The sequence below is a fragment of the Elephantulus edwardii genome, unplaced genomic scaffold (assembly GCF_000299155.1).
Source record: "Elephantulus edwardii isolate Elephantulus edwardi_28Jun2011 unplaced genomic scaffold, EleEdw1.0 scaffold00016, whole genome shotgun sequence".
Lineage (NCBI taxonomy): Eukaryota > Metazoa > Chordata > Mammalia > Macroscelidea > Macroscelididae > Elephantulus > Elephantulus edwardii.
In genome coordinates this window covers 18,515,146-18,539,698 of record NW_006399766.1, presented here as the reverse complement: position 1 = coordinate 18,539,698, position 24,553 = coordinate 18,515,146, and the positions used below count along the sequence as shown (strand labels likewise).

The 24,553-nt window shown below is 40.0% G+C and overlaps 1 protein-coding gene and 1 pseudogene across 1 annotated transcript in view; both read right to left on the bottom strand.

The window, feature by feature from the left end:
• Window positions 1-407: 407 nt before the first annotated feature.
• The window catches only part of DDX26B (DEAD/H (Asp-Glu-Ala-Asp/His) box polypeptide 26B), a 151,561-nt gene continuing 127,415 nt past the window's right edge, over window positions 408-24,553 (bottom strand). Inside the window, exons 16-17 of the mRNA XM_006881891.1 lie at window positions 834-927; window positions 408-498 (exon numbers count right to left, since the gene is read on the bottom strand). Coding sequence (XP_006881953.1) covers window positions 408-498; window positions 834-927 — 185 coding nt within the window. The remainder of the gene's footprint in view (window positions 499-833; window positions 928-24,553) is intronic.
• Window positions 13,026-13,501, bottom strand: LOC102843999 (annotated as a pseudogene).

Below are 24,553 nucleotides of genomic sequence, written 5' to 3'. Positions count from 1 at the left end.
TGTTTTGTACTTAATTTGCAGTTGCAAGTGAAAACATCTCAATTAAGGTAGGACATTGAGTGATCTAGACTTTTCATGGATGTAAGAGTGAGTCTCCCAAATAAATAAAAAATGGTCCCCAAAGCAGTGAGAAATGTGTGGTGAAAGAAAGCAGTTATGATGGCATCCCTTATTCAGACATGAAAACAGACAACAAAGCAAAGAAATTTAGGGGGCAAAGCCCAGCTTTTATTTACTGAGGATTACAAGCTTTGAAAATTCTATCACTTTTTCTTAACCTCTGGAAGGCAATATGCTTGACTGCTACATTTCGGGAAGCTTAACTAACACCTCGCTGCACATGCTCTAAGCCACAGCACACTTGCTTGAGTTGCCTGTGACTGTTGTGGTAAGCACAATTACATGCTTTAGGCGTTAGAATCCTTGCTCGCAGAGTGGTGAGTATCTAAGTTTTCCAGAAACTGCTCAAGGCGCTGAATTAAGTCTCGTCTCTTGAATCTGGAAATGAAGAGACATTTCATTAACCCAAGACATCTACACTGTGAAAGGCATTGATGAGACTTGACTTGGGACGTGGAATCTAGGGGAGAGAAAACAGATCAGAGTAAAGAGATGACGAATGAGCAAATACAATGTGTGGCAACTGAGGGCCCAAGTGCTGATCCTGGAAGGTTCGGTGGCCTGGGAAGGGCTCAGAGAATGTTAAAGTGCTTGTGTGTGCAGGCAGTACGACCTGTGTGTGAGGGTGAGGGGTCGAGAAAACAAGGCAGGGCTCCCCTCAGCCCTCCCCCAGTCTAGCTTACAAATATGGAAGACCTCTTCTTCACACCCACCTTGCTGCTTCCCTGATGGTAAATTCCACAAATTCTTTCTTCATCTCCAGAGGCCCTTGCACTTCTTCCAGCAAAATGAAAATTCTATCATACTCTGAAGACATTGAAAAGAGAACCATCAGTACTTCTAACAATATGAAGAGGCGAAGCAACTCAATGTCACTGCATCACCTTCCTCATCAATCATCTTCCACGTACCCACAAGATAAATACTGTGTGTGTGTGTGTGTGTGTGTGTAACTTTGAAGTCAGAACCCTGCATAGAGCTACTAAGGAATGTCTAGGAAGGAATGGTGAGGGGGAAAGATCTTGGGGTTTTTCCATCATGGAACCCTTCTAAATTTTGTGAAAACTCCATTCTGCCAAAGGATGCCCCTCAAAAAGTAGCTGGGATTTATTCTAAATAATAGAGTAAGAGAGACTTTCCAGTATTTATAAATGTACGTTATTTCACTACTTACTTCTTCCAAACTTATGAACTTCCTTCACTAATTCTTGCTTTATGTAATCATTGATTCTCTGTGAATTCATTTGCAGTGTATTGGCCAGTGCTCCCAAAGTAGCCATTGCTCTGGCCGGGCGGTTAGATGCAGGGAGATTGCTGCCCTCGGTTTCACCTGCTGGTGCATCACTGGCAGGATTTTGAATCTCTTCTTCACTCTCAGTGCAAGTGAGATCAATAGATACAGGGTCTGCCATCTTTGGGAGATCAGGAGCGGCAGACTTGGACATGGTGCCACCTAATTCGGCCTGCTCATTTTCCAGCCCCTCCTCCTGGGACTCACGAGAGGCAGCAGCATCTGGAAAGCAAATCAAGAGGTTGAGCTGTGAAGGAAGCACATTTCATCACCCCCATGGGAACATCTCTGGGCTTCTTGGTTTCAAGCAAATTATGTATCTTAAGAATCAAGAGGATGTACCAGAAGGAAATCTCCAATGCCTCAGCCTGAGCTGAGGAAAACCCAAACCATCTTTGTCCCTTCTTGGCACTATGAGGGCATAGAGAAAACAAATAACACTGTAGAACTAAAAAGCACACACTTGCAAACCCTGAGCACTCATGTTTCATTCGGTCTAATCTCTCTTTAAAGAGCCTGAAAGCATAGTGCATAATGTACTGAAATGTTGGCAGTTCAAGTTTCCAAGTTGCTCTATAGGAGAAAGATGGGCAGCACTATGAGCACATATGGACAAGCCACTGACTAGTTGAATGGCAAAGGCTATAAAGCATGAAGAATTGTGGAGGGGAAAACCAGGAATATAGCTTCTTTACTTGAAACTTGTGACATTTAATGCCCATTAGACAACTAGTACAGGTACCAGGGGAGCCTTGGTGGCACAATAATTAAACACTTGCCTGCTAACCAAGACATTGAAGGTTCACACCTACCACTTAGATGATCAGTATATGATGAAGAGGGTCAAAGACGACAGCCTTCACTACAGATTACATTTCAAAATAAAGTGAAAGAGGAAGACACTCAGCAAGATAGACGGACATCGCAGCTGCAAGAAAAGTCTCGAGCATGCCAGGGATCATGAGGATGGCACAGATAGGACAAGGTTTCAATCTGGTTTATAGGCCACAGTCAACTCAACCTAACAGCAACAACTTTAGATAGATGTGCTCGTGGAAACTCAGAGACTATAGCCCTTTGTCACTCTTTGAACCTCGAACCAAACTCACCTTATAGATAAGCCTCCACTCAACTCACAATGAAAATACAACTAAGGAAAAAAAGTGTGGCCAATAAGTTCAACGTAAGAAAGCCCACTCTAGCTCATAGGAGCAGTGGGAAGAGACTTGGTTGAATACAACGATAGGCAGATGAGTCTACTAGTTGTGCTTTGATTGTTGAAATGTAAACTATTTCAAACTGCAGACTACTTGGTATCACTGAGGGGGGAGAGTAATGAAGAGAAAGGAGCCCTTGTCCCAGCTTGGCATCATACTCTTATGGAACCCACCCTCCCATTTCCTTGGGCACCTGTTTTGTCCTAATTCCTGCAGCAACCCTGAGCAGCTACACCTCCTTAGAGCCTCTCTCTACTATTTACAAACATACACTTTCCCCTCTACCCCTCAGAGACATTAGACCATCCTTCCCCGCCATGGCTGCACCCTCAAGAGGGGCTCCTCCCTCCTCTTCATCCTTCTTTAATGGCACGTCCTCACTCCGCTGCTTCTTGGATGATGATGAGGGGCTGCCGGGTTCTCTAGGACGTTTCCCATTGTTTGAAGTCCCCGCTGCGACCTCATCTGCTTCATCCTTCATCATTTTCTGAAAAGAAAAAAAAATTATGTTGCATTAGTGAGCAAATTCAACCATTTCCAATATTGCGAACAACATTCTCACATATGTACAATTGTGCTTTTGTCTAAGGAATGTAAAGTTTTATTTGAGGCCAAATGTTTACAGTCCCTAAAGATTCACTGTTTGCATAAAGGTGCCCATTTCTCCTCCCATGCGTGTGAAATGAGGAGTGAGGTGACATGCAAGATGTCACCACAGGCCAAACATAACACAGCTGTAGTAGGTCCTGGGAAGTGCAGAGCTCTCATGAAACAACAGAGGATAAACACCTGGTTATCTACGAAAGGCAGACAGAACTTTCCACATCAAACCTTGGTAAAATAACCCACACTTTCCCATGTTCTTTTTATGATTTAAATTTGTCATTAGTGGGTACTGGTCTATACTTTTCCACATATTACATGTGGAACTTGACAGGTAGGAAGGCTAGAAAAAGGAAATTCTCTTACAGTGAGCCCCACAGAGCCTCAGATACGTACATCCAGGAGCCAGACATACAGGTCAAGGTATTTTTCAATGTTAACTCTTCACTGTCCAGCCAATTAGGTCTCTTGTGACTCCCCCAGCACAGAGTAGAACTGTTCACTAGCATTTTCCAGGCTGTACATATTTACAGATGTAAATTTACAGATGTCACATTTTTCTTTTCTTCCAATGAAGCAGCTTGGTGCCTTCAATCTGATGGCCTTTTGGTCAGGAACCACATCCTTAAGCACTGAGCCACTAGGGCTCCATTTCAATGTAGTTAATACATAAGAGATGATAGTTAGGGGCATACACTAACGTAAAAGCTGTTATCCTTCAAAGACATGCTTAACGACTATTTAAATAAAATTGGGAGAAATCACTTTTCTGGACCATTTAAATTTCCTCCACGGAGACTGAGTGATCTACAGAAATGGGGAAATCAGGTCCAGCGATGACCTACTACCTGCCTGGTACTGTTCTAACCACTTGACATGTGTTGAATCACTTCATGAGTTAGGTGGGATTAGCCTCCCCACTGTTACAAATGAGGAAACAAACCATAGAAAGATTTCTTTAAAATGTCCAATTAATTCAAAATTGAGGTGACATGGAATATTTCAACATCATATTTTGTTAAAGGAGATGATTATCGTATGACGCTGCCTTAACACCAAAGTTCTGTCTCCTCCACGTACACGGATAAAGTGCAGCCCCACCACTCACCCCAGGATAAACATACAAGAAAATCTCTCACTTTTGATGTGAGGCAAAGCATCGAAGAAAGAGCTACATATCTACCAAGTTTAGACCCTCTGAGGAAAGCACTCCCACCCAGAGGTTAGAGCCTTCAAGAAAGGTTTCTCTGTCAGGCCCTAGACAGACCACTTTAGCAAAACAACCATACAGTGAGGAAATGGAGCACCCCAAGAAAAATTTCACTGAAGAGCCACATACAAGATCAAAGAAGAGCAAGTCCTCATCCTACGCCGAGTGTCAACTTAGAGCTCATTCCTCGCTCTCTCTCTCTTACACACACACACACACACACACACACACACACACACACACACACCCACCCCAGGAACAATTCCCTTGACACTGATGTAGAAATCCTAATCTATTTCAAGGGGTCTGGCTGTGAGTCACTGGATGGCAGAAAAGACACTGTCATGGCAGAATCTGCATAAGAGCTAGAGAAACCAAGGAAGAGTCTATCCCCCCCAGGACTGAGGTAAGACCCTCCAAAAGAACCCTCCACAAAATTCAGGGCTGAGCCAGCTCCTGCTAGGAAAGCCTCCCCTAGCCAAAGCCAAGACCAAACACTCACCAGAGAACTCCCACCTGAGGATTGAGAAAGAGCCCACAATACAGAGATTCTTACCACAGTGCGGGATAGAAGGCAGCCAAAGGAGAGTTCTCTCCACAGACACTTAGATAAGCTAGGCGCAAGAGTCCTCACGAGAGCTGCAAGACAGCAAGCGGAGAAAGCCTCCCTGCTATATAGCCGAGATAAGGTGACCAAGATACATTTTTTTCCCCAGGGCTGACAAGGGCAAAAGAAAATACCCAATGAAATTTCTCCACACAGCTGAGGGAGAGAGAGAGAGATAGAGAGAGAGGGGAAAAAAAAGAGAGTGTGTGAGCACACAAAGAACCCTCTCACAAAGGTCAAAGTCCAGATCTTGTTGGAGAGGCCCAGAGATGTGACTCCAGGCATGTATGGTATAGAATTAGTTGGGGTGCCACAACTGGCAGAACCCACAGAAAGTTTACCCTCTGGGATTTGGAGATGTTGGCATATTGTCTTGAGAAAGCCTGTAGGTAAGGACCTTTCCAAATTATTGAGGTGCAATGGTATCAGTTTGAAGACTAAGGTGTCCCTGACTCAGGCCATGACCTTTTCAATCACTTGCCATGCAACTGAGAGTTGGACAATGAATAAGGATGCCTTTAAGCTGTGGTGTTAGGGAATAATACTGAATATGCCATGAACTGCCAAAAGAACACATATCTCGGAGAAGGTGCAACCAGATTGCTCCTTGGAGGCAAGGATAAAAACTCTGCCCAAATATTTTGGGCATGTTGATAGGACAGGCTATTCCTTGGAAAGTGACCTCATGCTTGGATAGGGAGATAGATGGTTGGTGAAAGAGAGTAAGAACCTCAACCAGATGCTGCAATGGGCTCAAGTGTATCAGAGATTGTGAAGTTGGCATAGGATAGGGCAGGGTTCAGATCTCTTGTCCGTAAAGTCACTATGTGGCACCTAACAACAACAGTCCCCAAGGGAGATTCTCTGCTCCAGGCTGAGAGAGCACCCAAGGAAGTCTCTCCTTAGACATGGTTAGCAGACAGTGCCTGTGCAAGAGCTCCCCCTACAGTTCTGAAAAGGAAAACCTTCAATACCACCTTCCCCACCTTGCATGCAGCTGTATTCCTACCCTCAATGTTGAAACCCTTTCTTTTTTATTTTTAAAGTTTTTTGATTAATTTTAATGAGTGTTTACAGAGACTTTGGATTTCCATTCATTCATTGTTGCACTTTTCTCCCTGCCCAACCTCCACCCCCCAATTCACTCTTCTCTTTGAAAAGTAAAAGAAAAATTCTTTCATTGTTATACAATCCCTCCCCCCAAGTCCACTCCATTATGCAGCCTTCATTCTGGAATCCTGTCGTAATGATAATACCTAATTATATACCCCTTTTAAACCGTTGTCTCCCTTATATCTTTCAATGCAGTATAGATTATTTATTCCCTCTTTCTCAGTCTCCCCTCAACCCCGATGTTAGTCCCATTTTACAACAGTAGCCCTGTGCAATATTTGTCCTTTTGTGCCTGAAATATTTCCCTCAGCATAATGTCCTCCAGGGTCATCCATTTTGTATAATATTTCATGAGTTCTTTGTTTTTCAATGCAGCATTGTGAGAATCTACCAGAGCTTCTCTATCCATTCATTTGTTGATGGGCACTTGGGTTTTTTCCAGCTCTTTGCTATTGCAAACAAAGCCACAATAAACATGGGTGTGCATATATCTGCTTAGGTGGCAGTTCTGGTTTCTTAAGGGCAAATTTCCAGTAGTGGAATTGCTGGGTCAAATGGTATTTCTATTTCCAACTTTTTGAAAAAGCGCCTTATTGCCTTCCATAGTGGTTACACCATATTACACTCCCACCAACAGTGAATAAGGGTTCCAGTTTCTCTCCAACCTCACCAGCATTTGATGTTTGCTGCTCCATTAAATTTTGCTATTCTTACTGGGGCGAGATGATAGCTCATAGTTTTTTTGATTTGCATCTCTCTAAGAGCTAGGGATTTAAAACATTTCTTCATGTGTTTGTTAGCCATCTGAATGTCTTCTTTGGTGAAGGGTCTGTTCATATCCTGTGCTCATTTTTCAATTGGATTCTTTACCTTTATCTTGTTGTGGTGCTCAAGTATTTTATATAAGTCCCTTATCTGACATGTCATTACCAAAATTTTTTTCTCAGTCAGTGGCTTTCCTTTTTACCCTGTTGAAGAATTTTTGGATGTGCATAGGGATTTGATTCTTAGAAGGCCCCATTCATCTATTTTATCCTCTCCTGGTTGTAGATTTTTCAGGATGCTTGGAAGACTGTTTGTGGTACCATTTCTGCGGAATTTTAGCCACTTCTGCTTATGGAAACTGCCAGAAACAGCCCTCTATGTTATTGTTGTTGTGTACTGTTGAGTCTGAACCAACCCAAAGCTGACCATCTAGTAGGTTTTCGAAGGTATTAAATAGCACAGGAGGAGACCTTCGATCTTTTTTTGCTAGTGGATTGTAACTGCTTACCTTTGAGCGAGGCATATCAACATAAATCCTCTGATACAGTTCTGCCTGAGGGAGAGGTGCCAGGGAATCCGCTGGTCACGCAATGATGCTGGCCACTGTGCCCTGTATCTGTAGGGCACTGGAGAGGCAGTGTGGCACCAAGTCTGGCGCTGGTAGTGAAGCCACTGGTGAGCTCAGGAGCCTAAACTTTTCTCTGTATTGTCTCTCCAGTGCCCTCTACTGGCTAAATGTGATCACAACTGCCACAGGAGGGGAAAAGTGTCCTGCACCAGGGCTCAGAGCACCCAAGGAAAAGTTTCTCTTTCCCCTAACTTGTCCTAGGAAGAGCACTCAGAGAGGAAGAGTGCCCTACCAGGTTGAACGGTAGCGCAAGGAAAGCACCCCTCTCCACAACATAGCTGAAAAAGAAACAGCTAGAGAACATATCTTCCTCTTTAACACTGAGATAAATGGCCAAGGCAGAGATCCCTCAAATACACACAGTACTATATTGCTGAGAACAATTACTCAATGAACAGCCTTACCTCCTGGACTGCACCCTTCCTTCCCCTGTAGAGCTGAGAGAAATCACACCAGGAAAACGGTCTCCACTTTGCAACCGTTAAAACCCTCACCTTGCTGGAGAAGCCTAGAGGCAATGCCATCAGTGGTGATCGAGTTGCTGTGGGATCACACGAGTGGAACAGGTACCCGATGACTGTGGCTTCTGGGGACAGTGCACACAGAGTGATGTCTCACTAGGAGCACTCCGCTATAAATCCTTTCTGACAAGGGTGTGAGGGAAGTTGTTGTGTGCCGTTGAGTCAGATCCGACTCATAGGTAACCCTCCAGCAAATTTTTGGAGGCAGTAAATAGCACGGAAGGATATTGCCTCTTCTTGTCCCAGGGGGGCAGCTTGTGGATTTGAACCACATGCCTTTGAGATTGCAGCACAACTTCTTATCACCGGGCCACCAGAGCTCCCCAGTCATTAACCCTGACCTCCATGCCCTATAGAATTCCGGCCCTGGCGATGACCTGTGGTACAGAGCCTGTTGTTGGAGAAGCCTTGTGCTTGACATTAACAAGAAACAAACCTTTTCCCTGATAACAGGCCTCTACTGCCTCCTATAGACAGTCTTTGAAAACAACGTTGAGAGTATGTGTATGTGTGTGTGTTTGTGGGGGGGGGGGGTGTGATTTTTAAACTTCCACTCCCTACCCCAAACCATACCCACTGAACAGGTCAAAAAGATGAATGTGAAGCTAAAAGGCAACACATTGTTAAGCTGTGATCTATGTTAGCAGATTAAAAAGAAAAATTACAACCATCCCAACCAATATGGAAAGCACACCCAACTATTTGTAACTAAAAAGGTAAAAGCGTTTGTGCATTGAAAAACAAGGAACTAGTGAAATACTATTCAAAATGGATGACGCTGGAGGACATTATGCTGAGTCACGAAAGGACAAATACTGCATAGTGAAACTGTTTTAAATACTGCATAGTGAAACTGTTTTAAAACGAGACTGGCATCAGGGTTGGAGGAGATTGAGAAAGACGGGATAAATAATGTATATTGCATTGAAACAGATGAGGGAGAGAACTGTTTAAAAGGGGTATATGATTAGGTATTACTGTCATGACAGGAGTCCAGAGCGAAGGCTGCATAGTGGAGTGGACTTGGGGGGAGGGATTGTATAACAATGAAATAATTTTTCTTTTACTTTTCAAAGATAAGAGTGAAGTAGGGGTAGGGGAGGTTGGGCAGGGAGAAAATTACAATGAATGAATGGAAATTCAAAATATCTGTAAACTTTCATTGTTGTTGTTGTTATGTGCCATCGAGTCATTTGCGACTCATAGCGACCCTATGTACAAGAGCCCTAAACGCAGTTCTATCCTGTGCCAACCGTGCTGTCTCAAACACATTCATTCCCACCACTCCACTCACAGAATTGATCCATCTCATCGAGGGTCTTCCTCTCCTGTGCCGTCCCTCCACTCTCCCAAACATGATGTCCCTCTCCAACGACCAGTCCCTCCTTGCAACATGCCCAAAGTATGTCAGACAAAGCTTCAGAATCCTTGACTCCAAGGAGCATTCTGGCTTCACCCTCTCCAGGACAAACCTGTTTGTTCTCCTAGCAGTCCATGGTATATTCAACACTCTTCTCCAGCACCACAGCTCAAAGGCATCAATTCTCTTTCTATCATCCCTATTCACTGTCCAACTCTCCGATGCATAGCATGTAATTGCAAAGACTATAGCCTGGATCAGGCGCACCTTAGTCTCCAGCCTGATGTCGTTGCTCTTCAGTACTCTTGAGAGGTCCCTCACAGCTGACTTTCCCAATGCAATTCGTCTCCTGATTTCCTTCCTGGCTGCTGTTACCAAGAGTGTTGATTGTGGAGCCAAGTAAACTAAAACTGTTAACTATCTCAATCTCTTCACCATCCATACTGATGCTGCCAATTGGCCCAGTGGTGAGAATCTTTGTTTTCTTGATGTTGAGCTTCAATCCACATTGAAGACTGCAGCAAGCGCTTCAGGTCCTCCTCAGTTTCAGCGAGCAGGATTGTGTCATCTGCATAACACAGGTTGTTGACGATTCTTCCGCCAATCCTGAGGCCATGTTCCTCCTCGTACAGCCCAGCGTCTCGGATGATCTGCTCTGCATACAGATTGAAAAGGTATGGAGACAGAATACATCCCTTGGTTTTGAACCATCCAGTGTCTCCCTGCTCTGTTCTGATGACTGCTTCTTGGTCCAAGTATAGGTTTCGCATTAGCACGATCGAATGTTCTGGGATTCCCATTCTTCTCAGAGTCAGCCATAGCTTGTTGTGATCCACACAGTCAAAAGCCTTTGCATAGTCAATGAAGCACAGATAGACATTCTTCTGGTATTCTCTGCTTTCTGCCAAGATCCATCTTACATTAGCTATAATATCCCTAGTACCATGAACTCTTCTAAACCCAGCCTGCAAATCTGGCAGTTCTCTGTTGACATATTGTTCCAAACATTTTTGGATAATTTTCAGCAGAATCTTGCTTGCATGTGATATCAATGATATTGTTCGATAATTTCCACACTCTGTTGGGTCACCTTTCTTTGGAATGGGAACAAATATCGATCTCTTCCAGTCAGTGGGCCAGCTGGCTCTTCTCCAGATTTCTTGGCACAACTTAGTGAGCACATCCAGGGCAGTGTCTGTTTGTGGAAATAAATTAATTGTATGCAGTCAACTCCTGGAGCCTTGATTTTTGCCAATTCCTTCATAGTAACTTGAACTTCCTCCTTCATCACCACAGGTTCTTGCTCATATGTTATTTCATGAAATTCCTCTGTGTCAGCCAATTCCTTCTGAAACAGTGACTCTGTGTACCCCTTCCATTCTTCTTTTGATACTTCCTGGATCATTCAACATTCTACCCAAACTATCTTTAAGTATTGCCACCCATGGCTTAAATTTGTTTTTCAACTCCTTCAGCTTAAGAAATGCTGAGTGAGTCTGGCCCTTTTGATTTTCTGACTCCAGCTCTCTAGTATCTTGCTTTGCCGTCCCAAGCTGCCAAGCTGCCTTTTGAAAATTTCTATTCAGCTCTTTTATTTCTTCCTTTAGCTTTGGCTTCTCGGCACTCTAATACTATACTCAGAGTCTCATCTGACATCCATCTTGGTCTTTTCTTCTTCTTCAGCCTTTGTAATGATCTTTTGCATTCTTCATGGGTGATTTTCTTGATATCCTCCCAGAGCTCGTTTGGCCTATGCTCATTTGTGCTCAAGGCCTCAAACCTGTTCCTGAGATGGTTTTGAAATTCGAGTGGGACAGACCTAAGGTAAAATCCTGGTTCCCGTGGACTTGATTTATTTTTCCTCAACTTCAGCTTGAATTTGCATATGAGTAGTTGGTGGTCTGTCCCACAATCAGCACCCGGCCTGGTTTTCACTGCTGATATTGAGCTTTTCCAGTGAATCTTTCCACAAATGTAATCAATTTGATTCCTATGCATACCATCAGGTGAAATCCATGTGTATAATCTTTCATTACAGTTAATAATAAAAAGAAAAAATAATAATAAAAAAATTAAAAAGAAAGGGATGAACTAGCAACCTAAACCACATACTATTCTTGGTGGAGAAATGCTTAGGGGTATTCTTGGCAAGATGAAGAACAAGGACTCTGTCATCTCTTCTATTCAACAATATGCTACAGGAATACTGCTCTTGTCCCTGAAGACAGTGGACAGTATTTTTCACGTGGAACACACTCTGAAACTGTAAATAAGTATACAGTCCAAGCATGAGAATGGTGTTTTTCAAAGACCTGACTGGCACAGCCACCACTCCTGTGTTATATTACTGCACTGTAGTGGTTTATGCATTGCTGTGACATTGGAATCTATGTCACTGATATTTAAAATACTAACAAGATCACCCATGGTGAACAGGTTTCAGCAAAGCATCCAGACTGAGGACTGGCCATCCAGTGCTGAAATTGTAGGCTGTTTAAAACCCTATTCATAATAATAACACCCTATAAATAGCAGTAGAACATTGGCTGACGTAATACTGAAACATGGGACCCTCAGATTGAAAATATGAATTCAGAAGAGAAGCTTCTTCAAAGCAGTTTCTACCCTGCTGACAGGAATGGAGAAAAGTTTGCGATCGATGAAAGACTGTCTTTTTCTGATATGGAGTAACTCAAGATGAAGAGATGGGGGGGTAAAAATCTCTATTAACAACTAGCATTTGAGATGTATGAAGTGGTAAAAAGGAAATGGAATGTTTAAAGCTTGATATCCTAGGCATTGGTGAGCTGAAATACAACAACCCCCAAACCACCTTAAACTCATTGTCATCAAGGAACTGACTCATAGTTGATCTTCTTTAGGTTTCCGAGGCTGTAAATCACACGTGAGGAGATGGTCATCTTTCTCCTGTAGAGTTCCTGGTGGATTTGAACAGCCAGATAGACCTAACCTCTGGGTTACCAGTGGAATTGACTTTGGATGAGGATATCCATTTTGGGTTTTTAAAAAAAGCATTTTTATTGCAATTTGAGTGGAAATTACCAAACTATTGGCTTTTCATTCAATCATTCATATGCATTTTATTTTATAATACTAACTACAATACCTATAATGTCTGATTTATTGTATAGATCATCTACTTAATCCATCTTAATAAGTGTCTATCATCTATTAATTTTTACTCCCCTCTTCCTCCCTGGTAGCTTCCAGGTATTCTATATCTCTCCATGAGCCCTTTTTTAGGTGGTTTTGTTTGTTTGTTTTAGTAAGCATAGAAAGTATTTTAATATTCAAGAGGCTACTGGTGTTGTGCCAAAGACCTGTATCAACATTCTTACCCAAATAAGAATAGACAATACTGTTATTTAGTTTTTATATCATAATCATAAACTTAACTCTACAATTCTGCTAAACTTGGAGGGGAATGGAGATAACATGGAGCCCAAAGAACTGTAGCAAGAGCACAAAGATCAAAGATACTGCAGGCCCACTGGGGGTGGCATGGTGATCTCTGTAGCTATAGAAGGAATGATCTGGTGATTAAGAGAAAACATGGACTACAGATCACATTAGAGTTGCCCATGGTCAGCAAAGGTGATTTTCTTACTGGTCTTGCCATTCCTGGACCCAGAGTGCTCCATGATTCCACAATGTTCATGCCTTCTTTCACCTTGCCATCCACCCATTCAGTCTTAGCAGTACAGATAAAAAACTGGGAACTGTTTATATTAGGTCCAGCATTTGCCATGGACAGGATGCCAGGACCTGTGTGCTTCAGGATAAAGTTCTCATCATCAAACTTCTCCCCGTGGATGGACTTGCCACCAGTACCATTATGGTGTGTGAAGTGTCCACCCTGGCACATAAACCCAGGAATGATTCTGTGAAAGCAGGAACCCTTGTAATCAAATCCTTTCTCCCCAGTACTCAGAGCATGGAAGTTTTCTGCTGTCTTTGGGACTTTATCTGCAAACAGCTTGAAGGAGATGCGGCCTAAAGGTTTGCCTTTGATGGTGATGTTGAAGGACATGGTAGGATTGACCATGGCTGGGGGTGAGCAGATCAAACAAGAATGCTGCTGAGGTGCGGGCACCTGCAAAGTGGCCCTTTCTCTGGTTCTTAATAATCACGATCTTATACAATATTTGTCTTTTTGTGACCAACTTGTCTATAGTGAGTTGTGCTGTCAGCTCAAAGGCCATGTCTCTGATGGCTCAAATCCACCAGCAGCTCCGTGAGAAAAGGATGAGCAGTCTCCTCCCGTACTACTGACTGCCTCTGAAAACCTGCTCGAGGACCAGCTCTAAGTTGATCCCAACTCAGTTACAATGAGTTGAAAGTATTTAACTCAGCGGGATGTCCTTTACATTCATCCATGTTATGCAATGTTTCACAAATTCGTCATTGTTTTTAGATGTCAAGTACTCTACTACGTTAATGAATCATTTTGCTACCGATAGACTCTTGAGTTGTTTCCATCTCTTTGCTATTGTGAGCTGTGAACATTATTAAAAACATGAACATGTTGTTGTTAGGTGCCATCGAGTTGAGTATGACTCATAGCAACTCTGTGAACAACAGATCTGAACTCTGTCCTACTTTGTGCCATCCCCATCATCTCTGACACACTCAAGCCCATTGCTATAGTCACTGTGTCAGTTCATCTTGTCAAAGGTCTTCTCTTTGATCTTTCCAGGCATGAATAGCCTCTCCTAACAACATACCCAAAGTATGTGAGATAAAGCTTTGTCATCCTTACCTCCAAGGAGTATTCTGGCTGCACTTTCTCCACAACATATCTGTTTGTTCTTTTGGCAGTCCATGGGATATTCAGTATTCTTCTCTCTTTGTATGGCAGCTTATATTTCTTTAGGCTACCCACTTAGTATGGATACAACCCTAACACATACCTTTCCTGGTTTTAAACTATGCGGTGTGTCCTTGTTCTGTTCAGACAACTGTTGGTCTAAGTATAGGTTTCACATGAGCACAATTAGGTGTTAGGGGATTCCCATTCTTTTCAATGTCATTTATAATTTGTTATGATTCATACAGCAAAATGCCTTTGTATAGTCACTAAAAAAACAAATAAACAACAGATAATATGAGAAGCTGGACTATATGAAGAAGAATGTTACATCATGATCAGAAAACTCATCAATATCCTGTGTTGTGCAGATGGCACAACCTTGCTTGCAGAAAGTTAAAAAGATATGAAGCACTTACTACAGAAGATCAAATACTACATCCTTCAATATGGGTTATATTTCAACATCAAGGGGAAAAAATCCTCATCACTGGAACAATAGACAATATCATAATAGTTGGAGAAAAGATTGATGCTGTCAATTTTTAAAATTTGCATGGGTCCATAATCAACACCCATGGTAACAGCAGTCAAGAAATCAAAAGATGTGTTGCATTGGGAAAATCTGCTGTTAAAAACCTCTTTAAAATCCTAAAAAGAAAAAAAAATTTTAATGCTAAAGAGCAAGGATATCAGTTTAAAGACAAAGGTGGGCCTGATCCAAGCCATAATCTTTTCCATTGCTTCCTATGCATCTGAAAGATGGACAATGAGTAAAGATGATAAAAGAAGAACCAATTCCTTTGAGTTGTGGTGTTGATGAAGAGTCCTGAATATGTCATGCACTACCAAAAGAACAGGCAAGTCTGTCTTAGAGGCAGTTTAACTACAGTACTCCTCAAAAGGAATGATTAAATGATAGGTGAAACTTCCCTATGAGTGGCACCTAACAACACTAGCATATACTTAACAGCAGGTTTGCTGGATCAAATTATATTTCTGTTTTCAATTTATTGAGGAAGCACTAAATTGCACTGTTTTACAACCTTATCAGCAGTGTATGAGAGTTCCAATTTCTCCACCAGCATTTGTTGTCTACAGTATTAGTGAACTTTACTATTGTTACTTGGAAGAAATGCTGCTTTATCATGGTTTTAATTTGCATCTCTGTAATAGCTAATAAAGGAGCTCTGGTGACACATTCGAAAGAGTTGTGATGCTAACCCAAAGTATGCTTTTCTCCAGCAGTTCATTGGCTCTGAGGGAGAAATTTGGGCAGTCTCCTCCCATTGTGATCTACAACCTCTGACACACAACGGAGGATCACTATCAGAACTGAGTTTAAAGCAATGAGTTTGAGTTTTCTTCATGTCTTTGTTGACCATCTGAACGTGTCTTTGGTTAAGTGTCTTTTCATATCCTCTTCCCATTTTTTAATTGGCTTTTTAAAAATTTTTCTTGTTGGGGTGTTAGAGTTTTCTATAATTTTGAGAGAGGAGTCTCTTGTCAGCTATGTCATTGCCAAATAGTTTTTCCCAGTCTGTAGGTAAGTTCTTGTTTTACTTTTTTGGAAAAATCATAGAGATTTCCTTTTTATTGGTCCCAATTATCTAGTTTATCTGCTGCTTATTGTGCATTTTCAGTTCTATTTTATAGTTTATCTATGCCATAGATTAGAGTTTCTAAGTTTGTCCCATTCTTTTTCTTTGATGAGCTTTATAGTTTTAAATTTTACACATATCTCTTTGATCAAACTTGAGTTGGTTTTTTTAATATGGTTTGAATATGGTTTCAATTTTCTGCAACTAGATTTATCTGTTTTGATGGCACCATTTGTTAAATGAGCTATTTTTACCCTATTTAATGGATTTCATTTCTTTGTCAAAGATCAACTCTATTAAAAAGTCATTGCCATGTATTCAGAACCAACTCACAACTGACTCTCCAGTGGCTTTTCAGAGGTTGTAAGTTGCATAGGTAGAAGAGTACATAGTCAACTCAATGGCACACAACAACAACAAGTTGCATGGGAGGGAAGTGCTCATCTTTTTTCTTTGAGTAGGTGGTGAATTCGAGCCACCTGCCTGTGGGTTGGCAGTGCAACTCCGTACCCACCAGGTTACCAGAGCTTACCCATCTATGTTGTCATTGTTGCTAGGTGACATCAAATCTAACTCATAGAGACCCTATGAACACTGATGGCCCTCTCCAAGGAATAACCTCTCTTAAGTAGCATGCCCAAAGTATGTGAGACACCTTTACCTCCAAGGAAAACTCTTGCTGCACCTTCTCTAAGGCATATCTGTTTGTTCTTTTGGCAGTCCATGGCATCTTCAGCACTCTTCTCTTGTGCTGAAGGAACATGATAAATTATTAGAGGTAAAGTCATATTGGCAGTCAATGAAAATTATGATAAACAGCTGTCAATCAGGGGATAGATTTACTTCCGGGCTCTCAATTCTATTCCTTTGGTCTATATATCGTTCCCTGTACTGGGACCAGTCATGATTTTGATTACCATGGTTGTGTAGTAGAGTTTTGAGAAGCAAAAGGCCTCCTGCTTTATTTTTAGTATTGTTATTTTCCTTTAGTAATACCTTACTTACCCAGAATCATCTTCTTTTCCATATAAAGTTGATGATTCTTTTCTCCCTTGCTTTGAAGAATGATGACTGGGTTGAAATTGAGATTGCATTATATCTGTAGATTATATCTGGTATAATTGACATTTTTACAATATTAAGTCTTCCTATCCATGAACATGGTATATTCTTCTATCTTTCTGTTTCTTGTTGTAGTGTGTTGTATTTTTTCTTTTTCCTTGTATAATGCTTTTGTGTCTTTGATTAGATTTGTTCCTAAGTATTTAATCTCATGTTTGCTATTGTAAATGACATTATTTTCCTTATTTCCCTGTTACTCCAGTAGAATCTAATTTTTGTAGGTTGATCTTGTGCCTTGCCATTTTCCTGAATTGTTCAACTAGATCCAGTTATTTTCTCATTCAGTCTTTGGGATTTTCTATATATAAGACTAGGGAGTTCTGGAGAGGTATTCCTTAGTGAGTTGCTTTCCTAATTCACAGGCTGCCTTTCTTTGGCAGTATAAATGCACCAGCAGATTTGAAGAGAAAGATGGACAATCTTCTCCAGTGAGATTTACAGCCTGGGAAACCCAATGGAGGGTTAATTATAAGTTGGAGCTGACTCCACAATAATGAGAAAGAAATATACAGGATCATATAATCTGCAAAGAGAGATAGTTTTGCTTCCTCTTTGCCTTTTTAGACGTCTTTTATTTCCTTTTTTTTGTTTTATTGTTCTGCCCAGAACTTACAATGTTGAATACAAGTGGAATCACCACTACAAGGGATATGCTTTGTATGTTGAGAGTTATGTTGGTCATTGATTTTTGTAAATATATTCTTACTTAAATTGAGGAATTTCCCTTCTATTCCAATTTTGTTTGTTTTTATGAGGAAAGGGTGTTATATTTTCTCAAATGCTTTTTCTGTATTAATTGATATAATCATCTGGTTCTTCTTCTTTTTGAATGTATGTGGTGGACTACATTGATATTTTTTCTTATGTGTAACTACCCTTGCATAACTTGTATGACTCTCTGTTGGTCAGGGTGTATTATTTTTTTTATATAATCTTGGATTCTATTGACAAGGATTTTGTTGATGTACCTTTTATCTATGTTGATGAAAGATATTGCTCTAATTTTGTTTTTAAGTGATGACTCTGGCTTTGATATCAGGGTTATACTTGATTAATAGAATGAGTTTGTAAATATTTCATCTTATTCCTCTGTAGAATTGATGTTAAGTCTTGAACAGATTTTAAGAGAGAAATAGATAAATTAACAATAATAGTGAAACTTCTGAATCAAGATGTTTTAAAAAATAAGGAGTATTTTTAGGACTCATTCATATCCATTTCTTCTTCTGTGATGAATCTGTTCAGATTTTCTACCTCTGACTCTTTCAGTTGAGATTGGTGACGAGTTTCTAAAAACTGTTAATTTCCTCCAGGGTTTCAGATTTATTGGAGTAAAATTTTTATTGCATTCTGTTGTTACTATTCTATTAACTTCAGTTGGTTCTCTTGTGATATCATGGTTCATTTATTATTTGTGTTATTTTCATCTTCTCCTTTCATTAGGTTTCCTTGTGGCTTTCAAAGTATTGACTTCTGTTCTTGTTTTGCCTAGGGTTTCATTTATTTCTTCTCAAATTCTTATTATTTCTTTTCTTCTGGAGACTGTCAATTTTACTTGCTGCTTTTCTCCTAATAGCTAATGAAACTTTATTAATTTTGTTTCTTTTTTTTATGTAAACATGTAAAAAAAATAGTTCCTTGAGCGAAAGTGTGTCTCAAAGACTTGGGTTTTGTTTTTGCATTCTCACTTGACTTCTGAAAATTTTCAATTTTATTTCTTCTAGTACCCAGTAATATTCAAACATAACGCTGTTTAGTTTCCATGTACTTGATTCCCACGCCCCTTTGTTCTTCCTGTTGATTTTTCATTTTATAGCATTGTGATCTAAGAAGATGCTTTGTAGTAGTTTGATGTTTTAGAATTTATTTAGGCTTGCTTTATAAACTTCTGCTCTTTATAAACCTTTAGCTTCCATCCTAAAGGCATATGGTTTGACCATCAGCTCCTTTCCTGGAAAAGGATGAACAATCTCTTCCCGTACAAGTAACTGCCTCTGAAAACCCACGGAAGGTCAGCTATGTGAGTCAGTTCCGAAAACCCACTGGAAGGTCAGCTATGAGTCAATTTCAACTCAATGGTACATAACAGCAACAACAACAACAACAACAACATCTAACATATGTCCTATTCTGAAGAATAATTCGTGTGCACTGGCTAGCATGTGTACTGTGCTCTTCTTGAGTGTAATGTTCTATATATGCCCGTGAGATCAAGTGAATTAATTGTATTATACTGTTCTTCTGTGTCATTATGGAGTGTCTTTCTAGTCATTCTGTTCTTCATAAGACATGGTATATCAAAGTATCCCACTTTCATCATGGAGCTGTCTATTTCTTGAAATCTGTTCATGTTTGATGTATGTATCTCGTGGCTCTGTCATTGAGTTCATAGATGTAAATTATAGTTATGTCCTCTTGGCCAATTAACACTCTGGTCATTATAAATACCCTTCCTTTTCTCTTATACTGCTTTTTACCTTGAAGTCTATTTTAATAGAAATTAATATTGCCATTCCTGCTCTTTTGTGATTGTCATTACTTGATATATCCTTTTGCACCTTTTCATTTTGAGTTCCTGTGTCTAAGTCTCTTGTAGACTGCACACTGCTGGATTATGTTTTCTTAACCATTTTACTGCTCTTTTTCTCTTGTCTGGTGCATTTTGCATTTAATCTATTCATATTAAATGTGATGATCTATGTTGTTGTTGTTAAGTGCCATTGAGTCGCTTGCAACTCATAGCGACCCTATGTGCAACAGCGCTAAACTCTTCTCTGTCCTGTGCCAATCGCAATGTCTCTGACACACCCACCCCGATTATCCCAGTCATTGAATCAATCCACCTCATAGAGGGCCTTCCCCTCCTGTGCTGTCCCTCTACCCTCACAAGCATGATGTCTCTCTCCAAGGACTGGTCCCTCCTTGCAACATGTCAAAAGTATATCAGACGAAGCCTCAGAATCCTTGCCTCCAAGGAGCAGCCCAGTTTAACCCTCTCCAGAATGAACCTGTTTGTTTTCTTAGCGGTCCATGGTACATTTAATACTCTTCTTCAGCACCACAGCTCAAAGGCATCAATTCTCCTTCTATCCTCCCTAGTCATTGTCCAACTCTCCAATGCATAACAAGTGATTGCAAAGACCATGGCCTGTATCAGACACACCTTAGTCTCCAGAGAGACACCATTGCTCTTCAGTACTTTGGAGAGGTCCCTAACAGCAGACTTTTCCATGGCAATGGGCCTTTTAATTTCCTGGCTGCTGTTGCTAAGAGTGTTGACTGTGGAGCCAAGTAAACTAAAGCTGTGAACACCCTCAATCTCTTCACCATCCATCCTGATGCTGCCAATTTGTCCAGTGGTGAGAATCCTTGTCTTCCTGACATTGAGCCTCAATCCATATTGAAGGCTGCAGTCCTTGACCCTCTGCAACAAGAGCTTCAGGTCCTCCTCAGTTTCAGCAAGCAGGATTGTGTCTTCTGCATAACACAGATTGTTGATAAGTCTACCTCCAATCCTGATGCCACATTTCTCCTCATAGAGCCCAGCCTCCCAGATAATCTGTTCTGCATATAGGTTAAAAAGGTCTGGAGATGGGACACATCCCTGACGCACACCCTTCCAAATTTTGGTATGGTTTTATTGCTCTCATTTTGCTGTACTTATTTTTGTGGTGTTGATGATTTCTTTGTTCTTTCTACTTTGCTGAGTTTGTTTGTTTATGGCTTTTCTTACTATTTTCTTCATTGCTATTGTTTTAAAGTTTACTAAGTAAGGAGTTGCACTGCTAGCCCACAGGTGGTACCTCTCTGAGGATTTGAATCTACCAGCTGCTGTGCAGGGAAAAGATGGGCAATCTCCTCTCATTTGATTTACAGCAACCAAAAACCTACTGGTGAGTCAACTGTGAGTCAGTTCTGAATTCATGGTAATGAGTGAGTGATTGAATTCTATTTTATTTTCCTATTTTAAAAATAAGATTTTTTTAAATTTTCTTTGATATTACCTGCTACGTTACTATTTTATGCGTATGTCTAAAATAGTTCACTCTTTCTTGAAATCATCTCATCTTATTCATTTGCAAATTCTGTAACTGTGCTAATTATCCTCTCTTTTTGCTTTGTATTTGTCTTCATTTTTGGCCCGATAGCCCTTGGTTTCTATTTTTAGCCTTGTAAATTTATTTTCTCTTTTTCTATGTCTAGGTTGGTTTCAGAGCATTGTTGTCATGTATGTTAATTTGGCTTGGCAGCACAACTCTTTACCCACTAGGCCACCAGAGCTCCCTTGTCTGTTAATTTAGGATTGTTAGCTGTAACTATTGTAATTATCTATTCAAAGAACTCCCTTTAATGTTTTTTGGAAGAGTGTTCTGTTGTTGTGTGCCACTGACTTGGAACCAACTCATAGCTAGCCCTTCAGCAGGTTTTCAGAGGCAGTAGATCTCCCTGGAGGAGATTGTCCATCTCTCTCTTCTAGAGTACGGATAGATTTGAATTGTGTGCCTTTGGGTTGGCAGCGTAACGTCTTATCACTAAGCCACCAGGGCTCCCTAAATGCCCTTAGTTTCTAAAGTTCTGTTTATCTAGAAATATCTTAATTCACTATCATATTTGAGGGAAGGAGTTCTGGCAGCTTAGTGGTAAAAAGCTGTACTGTCAACCCAAAGACCGTTCTTCAAATCGACCAGCTGCTTTGTGAGAGAAAGATGGGCAATCTCCTCCCCTGAGGTTTACAGCTTCTGAAAACTGACTGGAGGGTCAGCTATGAATTGGTTCTGAGTCAATAGCACATATTAACAACATATAATACTTGGTTAGCAATTTTTCTTTCTTTCTGCGTTTCATATCTGTCATCCCATTGTCTTCTTGCCTGCATGGTTTCTGCTAAGAAATCACAGCCAAGTTTTATTGGATATCTTTTCTATGCAACTCTTTTATCCTAAGCTCCTTTTCAATATTATTTCTTTGTCTTTGACTTTGGAGATTTTGATTATGATATGTCTTGGTGTTTTTCTTTAGGGATTTATCCTGTTTAGGATGTCTCAACTTCTTAAATGCATATTTCCTCATTTTTCATAATATATGGGAAGTTTTCTTCCTGTAAATCTTCAGCAATTTCCTCTGTGTTTTTTGTTTGTCTCTTCCAGTTCTGGAATTCTAATCACACGTAAGTTGTTCCTCTTTGCTTTCATAGTGTCCTATATAATATTTAAACTTTCTTCATTTTCCTTCCTTTTTTTTCTGATTATACCTCTAACAGATTATTTTTGAGGTATTTGTCTTCTATCTCACTATTTATGTTTTCCATTGATACAATTGTGCTCCTTTTCCCCCTTTCAAATTTATTGCCTAATTTTGCAATTTCAGTACTAATATTATTAATTTCAATGTGCTGTTTTTATATGGCTTCTAACTTTCCATTTATAAAAAATATATTTGGGTTTATATTTCCCCTTTCTTTTTAAAAGTTTATATTCGTTTACTTACAAAGTTCATGTACATTGTGTTTCATATTATTCACTCATATTGTGTTTCATACAGTCATTGTCATGCATTATATTTTATAAAATTAATCATCATTGGATTTTGCCCATCATTACTTTGTCTTTTTATCCAGATTTTTCCCGTTTCCTTAAAAAATTCTTCTAGATTTTTGTCTCTATTTTCCTTTATTTTGTCTGTGGTTTCCTAGAACCTTTTAAAATCAGCTGTGATTAATTTAAATTCCTTATCAGGAAGTTCTGATAGCATTTATTCCTCTGAAAGATTATTTCTGGTTCTGTGTTTTGATGACTTGCTTGTGCCATCATTTGAGTTCTTTCAAACACTACTGTGTTGTTGCCTTTGCATTCTTTTCTTTTGATGTTATCTAACTGAAGCATGCAAGTATATTCTGTTGGACGTGGTAAAGGACAGAGATGTATATGCAGTTCTTTACAAGTGCTCATGTAGAACAATTGAGGGCAGACTGAGCTAGTGTTGTTTGCAGTTTGCAGTCCATCAGGGCTCTTGTTCAAACAGTGAAGCTGTGTATATGTATGTGCCTGAGATGTGTGTTCTGTTACTGTCTTTATTGTTGTTTGATAGCCATTGATGTGGGCACCATTGTGATACTGTGTTCCTGTGCCAGTCAGGAAATTGCCTTCAAAATTTAAAAGAACTAAAATATGTCAGGTCTTTTTGCATTACTACATTGGTCTCCTTATCAAGTGTTTTCATTCTATTTCATCCTTTAACTGGTATGTGAAGTACATTTTTAATAACTTCCCTTGAAACTCAGAGTCCAAGAATTACCATTTATACATGTTACCTTGTTTTCGTTATCGTAGTTGTAGAGTGTTTGGACTGCCATCTGCCTATTCTGCCATCTTGCAGATATACTGATAGATCATGTTTTCTTAGCTATTCTGCTACTCTTTTTCCACTAGTGATTTCACATTTAGTGGAATTATTGATAGGTATAGTTTTATTGTTGTCATTTTGCTGTACTCTTTTTTGTGATGTTGTTGATTACCTCTCCAATATATTTTTTCTGTTTAGAATTAATTTTGTTTCTGATTTTTTAAATTATTTACTTGATGTCTATTGTTTTAGTAGTGAATAAAAAGGAAAGAACTTGCTCAGAATTTCTCAAGCTGAAAGAACTGAAAAAGAAATTCAACCTCAAGTTCCAATACTGAGAGATGCTATGGGCAAAATCTTAAATGATTCGGGAAGCATTGTATAAAAATTATTGATTGACACTGAAAAATTTAAGGAAGTACCATATGAACAAGAGCCAATGGCAACTAAGGAATGAGTCCAACCTGCACTAAAGACATTTGCAAAAAAATGAAGCCCAATTCACATGATTTAACTAACATATGCAACCCTGGACATGCCCACTAGCTTAAACCAGGAAATTTAGAGAACAGCTACTTAGCTGACTGACTGGAAGAGATCCATTCTCAGGAAAGGTAATAAAATAGAATGTTGAACTTATCAAACAATATCATTAATATCACATGCAAGTAAAATACTGCTGACGATCATCCAAAAATGGCTAGAAGTTTACATTGATAGAGACTGTCCAGAAGTTCACGCTGAGATTAGAACAGACTGTGGCACCAAGGATATCATTGGTGATGCCAGATTGATCCTGGCTGAAGACAGAGAATACCAGAAGAATATAGATTTGTATTTTCTTGACTGTGCAAAGACATTTGACTGTGTGGATCATAAAAAATTATGGCGAACATTGAGAAGAATAGAAATCTCAGAACACTTTTTGCTCATGAGAAATTTATAACTAGATCAAGAAGCTGAGAGATCAATAGAACAAGGGAACACTGTGTGGTTTATTTTTTTAAATTTTTTATTAAATTTTATCAGTTTTAATGAACATTTACAGAGATTTGGGGCTTTCATTCATTCATTGTTGCACTGTTTTCTCCACCCTCATCCCCAGTTCGTTCTTCTTTCCCCCGCCAATGTCTGTTTTAATTGTCCAATTGCCACAGTGCTTGTCAAAGCCAGTTCTGATTAATCTCCTTTGTCAGTGTGTCCCTTGCCATTCCCTATCACTCCT